Source organism: Crotalus tigris, unplaced genomic scaffold, assembly GCF_016545835.1.
Source record: "Crotalus tigris isolate CLP2741 ecotype Arizona unplaced genomic scaffold, ASM1654583v1 scf7180000017666.379230911805:20528666, whole genome shotgun sequence".
Taxonomy (NCBI): domain Eukaryota; kingdom Metazoa; phylum Chordata; class Lepidosauria; order Squamata; family Viperidae; genus Crotalus; species Crotalus tigris.
The window spans coordinates 16852552-16863722 of record NW_024096552.1 but is presented as its reverse complement, the minus strand read 5'-3'; the positions used below and the strand labels follow the sequence as shown (position 1 = coordinate 16863722).

At 36.4% G+C, this 11171-nt stretch overlaps 1 protein-coding gene across 5 annotated transcripts in view; it reads right to left on the bottom strand.

Annotated features, from left to right (window-relative positions):
• Positions 1-35: 35 nt before the first annotated feature.
• The window catches only part of NT5C3A (5'-nucleotidase, cytosolic IIIA), a 72349-nt gene continuing 61213 nt past the window's right edge, over positions 36-11171 (bottom strand). For all 5 annotated transcript variants that reach the window (XM_039336822.1, XM_039336818.1, XM_039336821.1 and 2 more), the window contains 7 exons: positions 9369-9438; positions 8866-8912; positions 7964-8049; positions 6850-6939; positions 5683-5845; positions 2863-3063; positions 36-391 (listed from right to left, as the gene is read on the bottom strand). In XM_039336822.1, coding sequence (XP_039192756.1) covers positions 290-391; positions 2863-3063; positions 5683-5845; positions 6850-6939; positions 7964-8049; positions 8866-8912; positions 9369-9438 — 759 coding nt within the window. In that variant the 3' untranslated portion in view covers positions 36-289. The remainder of the gene's footprint in view (positions 392-2862; positions 3064-5682; positions 5846-6849; positions 6940-7963; positions 8050-8865; positions 8913-9368; positions 9439-11171) is intronic.

The following is an 11171-nucleotide window of genomic DNA, read 5'->3' as shown; positions in this document are numbered from 1 at the left end:
TGTTTCTCTTATTTTCTATAACATTTCCATAAAAATGCTGAAAATATCAATTTTATTGTGCAGAAATAAAGATATATTTTCCAATGAACAATATTTCCTTTGAAATTAATAAATAGGGAGATAATAAACAGTGAAATATATTTCAATAGCATGGAGCAATATAATGAGGAATACAGTACTTTCTAATTGAACTGGTAATAGTGTGGAAAGCAGCATCTGATTATTGTTTTCATAGCTGTCATGCAAATTTGTCCAATGGGTTCTTTTAAAGGAAAACAATGCTAATATATTACAAAATTTTTTGCAGGATTGAGTTGGCCACATCCAGAGAGTCATCTTTCACCAAAACAATATCATAGAACTCCATATATTTTTCCAGCAGTTCTTCAACCTAGATTTTAAAATATGAAGAAAAAAAATAGTGTGAAAAACCAAATTGACATTCTTTATATATTTCTTTTTTTCAGTATATTTTTTATTTCTACTTCTCTTTTTTCCATTTCTTTCCTGTACTTTCTACTCTCACTTTTTATTCTTTCTTTTAGTTTGTATTTTTACTATTGTAAGTATCTTCAATAAAATTACTATATAATGAAATTGATAAAAAGGGCACGCACAAATGCAAGAAATTTGCTAAGAAAATTCAGAACCATTTACATATAAATTAAACTGAGCCTGAGTTAAGCAATCATATCATTTTGTTGTTTGTCAACTGTAACAATATAAATATACTTCTATTAGTTTAGATTACGATTAGAATCTAAAGCCACAAATTAAAGAGCATTGAAATTATTTGTACTTTAACTTTTTCTTTCTTTTTAAATGAAATGTAGTAAGGTTTCAGTCCAATTTTAGACATAATTTTATTTTGTCTAATTTAAAGAAAGGGAGTTCAGTTAAAAGTTCTTTCCACAATTTCATGTACATTTTAATAAAATAATTGTGTTTTAAGGAGAAATACAGATTTTTAAAAACTAGAGCGTTTTAAAATGACAGTTTGGTTTTTCACACTATTTTTTCCTTCACCTTTTAAAAGATGTGAAAAGATCTTTTAATTTCATATACATAATTCAACTCCCCTTCTTTAAATTAGACAAAAAATAGAGCTTAAATTCTTTTTTCTTTTCCTTCTCACTTTTTTTTTATAAGTTTCTTTTACCATTCTCCTGTTTTATTGTTTGCATATGCCCTTTAACTAGTAAAACATCAGCTGGCTTCTTTTATACTGTCACATTGTTTTCCATAAAGTTCCTGTAGCCTGTCATACTATAATTGTAATAATAATGTAACAGTCTATAATGGTAAATTGAGCTTATTTCTCCTTTAACTGTAATCTTTAGTTCTGTCTAGTGTCCAATTTTAAAAATCTTACTTTTAAAAAAGATCAAAACAAAAACATTTTCCCACATGAAATCTTATTTCAAATTTATCTAACCTTTTTTAAAATCAACTTTTATTCATCCTTTTGTTGTTTATTCCATTTTTAAAAGTTCTTAAACTTAATGATTTTTTTTCATTAAGGATTGAAGGGAAATTTATTCAGTGTTGCCAAACTTGATTCAAAGATTTCTAATAGCTAAAAAAACCTTAAGAAATAATTTCCAAAGGTGATTAGAAAAATATATGAATGTAATATCCTTTCAAAGGTGCTGACTGCAATTTGGGCACAATAGCTATTCCCTCATTTCCCCAAGCTTTAGACCCATTTTCTTGCAGCCTCCTCACAAAGAACAGCTGTCTGAAGTACTTGTGAACGATTTTCCAGAAAGGTTCAAAGACCCAGCCTCAGGGAGAAGGCATGGTATTGCCTGCAGCTGCCTGCATACAATAGGGTCAAACTGGATGCACCTCATTAGCCACGGAAGAGGGTGGTCAACTGAGTATGGCAAGTTCTGAGGAGCATAGAATGTTGGGAGCCACCAAGGGTTTTATGCTATGGTACTGGGATGGTTAGTCACAGGGTGGGGCTTGAGGTGCATATCTTAGCAGCAGTGACAGTGTTGCAATTGAAGTAGACCCCTGGGGCTGGTGGCAACTGGCTGATATTGCTGAAGACCCAGGCCTCTCTCTATTCAGGAGTGCTGCAGTGCAGGACAGCCAAAAGGACATAGATGAGAGAAAGGGTTAAAGCATCCCTATATTCAGAAGTGTGGGTAGATTTCCAAGCATTCAAATTTTGACAATGTGATTATGGGGGCACTACACAACTAACTTTAGGGATCAATCGTAAGTCCATTTTTTCAGCACCATAACAACTTCAAACGGTTGCTAAATGAATGATCATATGTCAAGGATTACTTTTTTTAAAATCCAGCTAAACTGTTAAAGGCCTCCTACATAAATATTACCTGCTGCTGGCAAAGTAAGGATCTGGGAGTTGTCTGAAGACTCTTGGAAGATGGCATTATTTTAATTATTTACCTAATTGAAAATAGGGACATCCTAACTAGGCTGCAATTAGATTTAGTATATTTTGGCTATATCTTTGGAGATTTTTTTCAACAAAATATGCATGACAATCAAACATGACAACTTTTCACTTTGGTCTTACTAATCTGGATCTTTGAATAGTAAACTATTTTTTAAAACCCTTCTACTTTAGCAGAGAGCACATGAAAAACATCAACAAGTAACTCAACATTACCATTGTGCAAAGCAATGAATTGAAACAAGCCATTCTCACATAATATATTTTCTATCTGCCATATATTTAATTCTGTTTTCAACCCTAACTGCACATGCATTGAACTAGGCTCAGAAGTAGGTCAGTAACTGAAAAATAATTCCTATAAATAGTATACAAAACTGGAGAACGTGAATTTTACAATAGAGTTTATGCTTATCAATCACCTACACACTTACTTTATCATTGAGATACCCAATCTTAAGAATATGTTCAACATTTGCCACTCCATCTGCCATTGTTAAGTCTCCTTGAGAATCTCCAAGTAATATGATATTGCTGTTGTCTTTTAATTGTTTAAAGTACTCTGTATTTTTCAAGGCCCCATTATGTTTGTTATAAACATGAATTAATTCTCCTTTAAATCCTTTCAATACGCCCTATTGAAGATGAGAGAAATTACTCCTATGTAACCAGGCAAACATATATCATTTTAGAATGTTTCCAAGACAATTTCTCTTTCCACCAACTATAAACATATTTTCATTACATGCATATAATATTGAGAATAAAATGCTTCTATTTAAGCCTAAATAATGGCTATCTATTTTATTTATTTGTATGTTCCTGAAGATTCTGTATAATTAATGATCAGAAACATAACTGAGCAACCCTCCTCAAAGTAATATACCTAGACATAAAATAAATCAAATTCAATACCATAATTATATTTATTTAAAAAATCTAAAGAATGTAACTATTTCAAATTCATATCTTCAGTGACATATCTTCTTCCTGCCTATGATGGAATAAATAGGTTTTAACCACTCTCCAAAAACGAAGAAGCAGACTCGATTTCCATAATAATTTCAGAGTATGGGAGCAGTGAGCAAAAATATACACTTCGAAAGCCCATCAAACAGCATACATATATAGATAGGATCTTGAATGAATTGATTACAGTATTCCATCTGTTTGGACAGGCAGATAATATAGAAGAAGATCCCTCAGAGAATTTAATCTGGAATCATAGATGTCCTTAAAATGACAACCTCATTGTATCTCATTCAAAGCAAATTGGAAATGAATAGAATTGGCAAAGCAATGAGGTCACCTGGGTATGTAAGGATACATTCTAAGGCAGTGATGGTGAACCTTTTAGAGGCCGAGTGTCCAAACTGCAACCCAAAACCCACTTATGCATCGTCAGGTGCTGGCTGGGTGTGGTCCATTGACTGGGTGTGGCCAATTGAGTGGGTACAGCTGTGGTGGTAATGGCAGACTGGGTGGGACTAAAAAGTTCAATCAATCAATTCCAACTTTGCAAGATCTTTTTTTTTCCCACGAGAAGATGAAATTGACTGATTGATTGAACCTTTTTTTTTTTTTTGCACACGGCGGTGGAGGCCTAAAGCGAAAAGATTTTATAAAACTCAGCTGAAGGCCTTGGACTGGGGCGACAGCACGCGTGCCCACAGAGAGGGCTCTGAGTGCCACCTCTGGCACCCGTGCCATAGGTTCGCCACCACTGTTCTAAGGAATCATGGAGAAAACCTAGGACAGGGGTGTCAAACTGCGGTCCGTGGGCCAGATGCATCACAAGGAAACTGCCCCCACCCCATTGCCGGCAATGGGGAAAAGTTCCGGTAGGTCGTGCGACATCATGTGACGCTGCAAATTTAACATGTCTGACCTAGGAGAAGAGAATCTAAAGGATACTAGGGAAACATCAGGTAAAACACACACTGAACATTTCTGAAATCTAGTGTTACACATAGATACTCCCTCCCCCTTCAAACTCCCTGGGATATAAAAAGAAGGTGTGTAGTAGATGACCAGGCTGAGCTCATGGGTGAGGTTAAATGTATCATCAGTTTGGAGTCACTACCTAAGTCCAGCCCCTCTTGAATTCCATTGACTCTTATCTAGGATCAATTTGCCTTGACTGTTAGTAGATCAGATTCTTGTGTATAGGTAGCATGTAATAAATTTGAAGTGCTTTGAACTAAACTCTTCTTCCTGGTTACTTGCACCTGACAGAAGGGAAGAAAACCAAGCAGATTTGCAAAATTTTGTTATTATAGTTTGTCTTAATAGTTCTGGTGGTCCTATGGAGTCTGTTTCTTGATCTGGTCTATCCTGAAGATGATATATATCCATTAATGCGAAGGCCACCAGATTTTGTATCCAGCTGTAGTTTCCAAGGCAATCCCATGGAGAGCACTTTGCAATAATCAAGGTGGGAGATGAGAAAAAGGAATGGATACATGAAAGTCAGTTTGGTCTGGTGATTAAGGAAACAGGCTAAAAAGTGGAAGAGTTCAAGTTCAAGTCCCACCTTAATCATGAAAGTCAGCTGGGTATCCTTGGAGCAATCACTCTCTCTCAGCCCAAACCCACCTCACAGGGTTGTGATTGTAGGGAAAATAGGAGGAGGAAGGTGGATTGGATATGTTTGCCACTTTGAGTTATTTGTAAAAATAATAAAACTGGGATATAAATAAATAAACAAGTAAATAAATAAATGTAAGTGGAGCCTCCAAAGTCAAGAATGGCTGCAATTGGTTAAAAAAACAACAACTGTATAATAGCCCTCTGGTCTAGACCAGAGTTTTTATATGCTAAACAAGCAGGAGTTCTGTGTCTAGGTTACCTCCACACAGCAAGCCATGTTTGAACAGGAGAGTTCAAGTCTGTTTTCGGAAAGACATTAAAACTGAGTAAGAGCAGAGAGTCCCAAGACATTCCACAAAGTAAAGATTTCTGGGCAGACTACTCTCCCTATCCAGACTGGAGCCACCACCTCAAAAAGAACCACTACCACAATGTTCCCCAATTCACAGAGTGGTTAATAAGGAAACCATGATTTATTATATGAAAAAGGTTCCACTCCCCTGATCCTGGTTTTTATTAATTTGCAAACTACCATACTGGCCCTATCAAGTGTAGCATGTAATTATAACTCTAAATCAGAAATATGTATGTAACATTTTTATATGGACTGAAAGATTTTTATATACCTTAGTAAATGATAATGTGATCTACAATTGCATACTCACGTTATCATCAAAATCCATAAAGTTGGAAACTACTTTGATATTGGAATGGTAAACACCTGCTTGATGAATAATCTGTTCCAGTATATCTCCAATCCCAGCAGAAAATATAAATACTGGAACATTATGTTCATGAAGTTTGTCAAAAAAAAATTCATACCCCTCTCTGTAAAATAGAATAGTTATTTCTAAAAAAAACTGAATTAAAATCTGACAGTATTTTTTTTTGCTGAAATAAGAACTGAATAACTCCTATTCTCAGTTTCAGAATAAACTGGCATCCTATTATTTATGAAGCCGAGGCTTCAATATTTTAAGAATGTTTTATTTTTAAATGAAATGCCCTATGGATTATTCTGGAAACTAGTTGAGAAATTTGCTTTTGTTTGATAATTCTAGTGCGACTTCTGTTTGCACAGATACCTATATTTATTTTGGTATATAAGTGACAAGGAAAAAAACCCTCTGCCTTTGAAAAGAATGAAACAGCAATCCTAGGAACCCTGAAGGCATCTTGTAGGCCTTGCTTATAGAGATAAGGCAGAACAGAAAAAAAAAACCCTTGTGCAATATCTGCTTTCCTATTCCTTGAATCTGAGTACATGAAATAATAGGGCAGCACTTAGAAAGAGCATAGCTACAATCTTGTTGAAGTATGGTTAAAAAAAAGAGTCAAATTCTTATATACCCCAATTAAAGAAAAAGAAATATTTCAAAGACTTTGTTTTAGATGCAATATTACTATTAGATCAGTAATGGTTAGTAATGGTTAGACTTTCAGATCATGACTGCCATACAAGCTAAAATTAAGCTTTGAAGAAATAGAATCTTCTGTATTCATTACTGTAAAAGGTGAATGAGCAAGCAGAAAATGGTTGATTCACATAAAGCATTATTTCCAAATATAGCCAAATCCTCATTTATCATAAAAAAAAAACAAATAAATAATGCAACCACTGTGATATGGAACATTTTTAGTGTTCTGACATAGTAAGAAGCTCAATATGTGCTATACAAGAGTTACAGTGGGCGAGGCAATCAAATCGAAGCACTTTACTCATCACCACTAAGTGCAAGAATATGTCCACATTGGAGCATACATGAACATATAACATTTCACACTATTTTTGATTTCTGATGTGTTTTAGGATTACAAAAATAGATGCTTACTTCAGCATAACATCAGACTCTCTCACAATTTCAGCAAGTTTGTCCTTCTGTAATTCTTGTTCAATAAGCAAAGCATGGGATTTGTTGTACCTAAAGTTAAAAATAAAATATTAAACCTTTTTTTCCCTTGTAGACAGAATATTTCTCTCTCTCTCTCTCTCTCTCTCTCTCTCTCTCTCTCTCTCTCTCTCTCTCTCTCTCTCTCTGTGTGTGTGTGTGTGTGTGTGTGCGCGCGCGCGCGCACGCGCGCTCACGTGCACCTTTGAATCAGTCTTGACTCCTGGTGGCTGTCTGGATTAGTTGATGTCATTTTCTTGGCCAGATTTTCAAAAGCAGCTTGCCAGTGCTTTCTTTCCAAGACTCAAAGAGAGTGATTGCCTGAAAGTCACACAACTGGTTTTATGCCTTAAGATGAAGTTGTAACTCAAGGTCTCTCAATTTCTAATCTAGTTCCTTAACTCCTACATCAAACTGAGTCTTCCTTAGGGCTTTTTGTCCATTAGAAAAATAGTATAAATAGACCTGATCTATTTTTCAATAGGTCTTCAACATGTATTTGGCAATCTTTATAACTGGTGCAATAATGACCGTTTAAGATAAACCAATCAAATGGACAATCAAAAAAGAGAGACAATAATGGATTAGCCTGATCTCTAGCAGATGTTCTATCATTCCTTGTTATTGGACATGCTGTCTGGGGCTGATGCGATCTAAGGTTGAAATATATGTGGGGAAAAAAAATATTCTACCCATTATATTTGGAAGGTGATTTTACTTCTCAAAAACTGTATCTTACATATTTATTTTTCCCAAATGCTGTATATATAAAATTATGTCAGATAGCATTATACATTTTCAAAATCCATTTGGATAATTGGAGGACACCAATGAAACTGTTACTTAAAAAATGCAAGAAAGAGCTAAGAGGCAGTAACTTAAAGGAATAATTTTAATTTCTTGACAAACTTGTTTTAAGTACACAAATGGTGGACTTAAAATAGGTCATGTGGTTTATTAAGACACAATAAATGGGTGTTCTTATCAACAATTGCTTAATTGTTCAGAGGTAAACTTTAAACTTTAACAGTAAACAAGTCACTTTTCACAAACTCACCATTCAACCATATATGGATACTTCTCTTCTACTGTAAGACCAGGATCAATTTCAATAGCATAATATATTTCTTTTAGCTGAAATAACTAGAAAGAAAAACAGTTAGTCACTATTTATTTCTTTTTTCTAATTGCATAAACTAAACTGCTTCCTTAGTTTTGATATATATTCCTAGTATCTTAAATAAGATTATATACAAAATTCATTTAGGACAGTGATGGCAAACCTTTTAGAGACCGAGTGCCCAAAAACTGCCCCCCGCCTCTGCTCCACCTCTCACCCTGCCTGTTCTGCCCTCGCCCGCCCCCTGCCCCACCCACCCTCAGAGCCACTCACCTCATCCGTGGCCCGCTGCAGATCGCCCAGGCAGCCCTGCAGCACCATGGCAGCCACGCTCTCCGCCCACACCCCTCAGCATCATCTGCACGCTATGGGGTACGAGGGTGGAGTCTTGTCCCTGTTGCCCGGCTATGTACTTGGCTGTGCTGCTCTGTGAGGGCCATACCTGAGAGCCACTCTCCTCCAGGGGGGCTGCTGGTGAGGAGAGGGCTGCGGGGGAAGGCAGGGCTGGGGCAATGGCACGCGTGCCCACAGGAGAGGGTTCCATGTGCCGCCTCTGGCATGCGTGCCATAGGTTCACCACCATTGACTTAGGACATGTATGAACAGATACACATACATACAAAAATCAGCAAGTGATCTTAACTCAGAAGTATATAGGGAATTTTTGATTTACAATGGCTATTGGGACTGGAATTTCTGTTACTAAATGGTTACTGAACAAATGGTGTAAGTTGAGGATTTACCAATTCTATGCAGAGTATAAAATAAATAATATAACCTTTCATATCAGCAGAAATTGATAATGAATAGAGAAAACAAACTTATCAGTTTTAAATTACCTTTTTGCGACATTCCTCTGTAATGAGTTTACAGTTGTCAATGATATCTAGAACATGTTCAAAAAGGTTTGAGAAATGAATATGTGCAAATCAAACAATGCAAAATTTTAATTTACCCATCTATTAGTAGAATATTTATAACCCACTTAAAATCCCTAACTTTAACATTACTATTGGTTAAAAGTTATTTTAAAAATAATGTCATTCAAGTGTTAGCCTACATAAAATACTCAGATTAATGAAAGGAAATTATCTTTGACTGCAATCTTTCCCTAAATCCAATGAGATTATTTATATTATAATGCACTACAGGGAATCTGGAAGAATATAATGGTGCTAAACATAAAACAATACTTAAAATGTAACATATCACAGCTAGACTAAATATTGTGCTAGAAGGAAAAGCAAAGGTTTTTTCTTTCTTCTATGTGTTTTCAGTCATAAGTTTTCTTGAGTTTCATGAGAAATATGAAAGTTTTTTACAAGCAATCTATAATACTCACTATGACATGTTGGACATCTTTTGCCATTATGGGAAAACCTACTTAACGTCATATCAAAGTCTGTAATTATCTGTAAAGAGTATATAAAGAAATGTATCATGAATGCAAAATAAAACTAAATATTTGAAAGGTAAAATCAAAAAGGAAAATCAGTAGGTACTTATAGGCTGTACTCTCATTTAATTTTAAATGCTTGAAGCTTTTTTTCCAGTTTTTAATTTGCCACATTTCAAGTAGAATTTGAGCCATGGTGAACTGGGATCAGCATTAATTGTAGTTTCCTAAAATCAGCAAACTGTTAAGGAACCTGGTGTTTTAGAAAATCTTAATTAAGACTAATAGTTTAGAATTCAGATTTAATGTTGGGCTGTGGTTAGTTGAATAAAAGTTGCATTATGGCAGTAATGTTATTGCAGTAATATTTTAGCAAATTAAGGATTTGCACAGAATATCCAAGGAAGAGTTTTGGGAAACCTTGGATATGATCTTGTATGATCTGAAGACTGTCCAGTCTGATTCACTGCTTGGTAAGAAACTGTTCTCCAGCGTGCAGATGTAGCATCCACCGGTGGTTATTTCAGCCTTCCTGCTCAGAGACTAAGTTCAAAGTTCAGCCACGCCTCCTTGGGGCGGTCCTTGCCCAGTTTTAACAGTCTTTGCTCAGAGCAGTCACAATTTTAGGAGCTCTTCTGATAGACTAGAGTTAATTGTATTTAGTTAAGTTGGTAGTTTTATTATTTTAATTTATTTAATTGCTTGAAAAGATAGTTGATAATTTATTTCCAGAATATTTCTGTTAAAATTGTACTGAACAGCTGTTCAGCACTGAAAAGGGAGCCCGAATTTGGCGCTTGGGAGCGCATTGCCTTTAAGCGGTTTCCCTCAAGCGCGGCTCGGTTGAGAGGCCTCATTTCTCCCTCGTGGCCAGGAGGCTTCAGCAGGTGTTCGTCTGGATCCGGATCGCAGCGAAAGCTGCACTACAAATGCAAGTCACAAATTGCCTTATAGGCTATTAAGAAGGGGAAGGAGCTAAGTCTGCAGAGTTCCCTTGTTTTGTGGTGATCCAGTGATTTAGCTATTGGAGAGCTCTACCTGGGGCGTTGCCATTTTGCAAGCCACGAGGCTGGTGGCCGCCATTTTGGATTTCACTTGGGCGTGGTTGCCACTGTAGGCTCATTTCAGGCCTATTGTTGTGATTCCGTGCCAGCCTGTGCTCCTCACAGCTGAGTCAGAGGAATCTGAGGAGAAGGTGGAGGAGGCATTTGAAGGGCCATCAGAGCCAGAGGGAGGCTCTGAAGTACAGGACTCACAGTTGGATGCAGAGCCTGGGCCCTCCAGTCGTGTTTCTGATGAAGCTCAGCTGTGTGAGGAGCATGAGTCAGACTTGGAAGAATCACAACAGATGGACTTGCTAATTGACGCGTCAATTAGCAGACAGCGTCAATTAGCAAGAGTAAGTCAACAGAGGTCAATGAGACACCTCCAAAGTAAGAAGAAACGGCAAGGAGAGGCACCGCCTTAGGTCTGCTAAATAAAAGGAGGAGGTGTGGAGGGTGCTGGTTGCTGAAGGCAACCGTTTGAAAACTGCGTTTTGGAATCTTGGTCTGTGACTTCTCTTGTGACTTCGCATCTGCTTTTCATCGTGTTCTTTTGGACTTGAGTTTGCTGTATTGGACAGGTTTGTCAACAAAATTAAAAGAGGTTTTTGTTTTTGTTTGCAAGTCTCCAGCCTATTGTAGTAGCAGGGGTTTTGTCCTTGTGAAGTTAACAAGGATGACAATAGGTTGGGATAGAACACCTGTA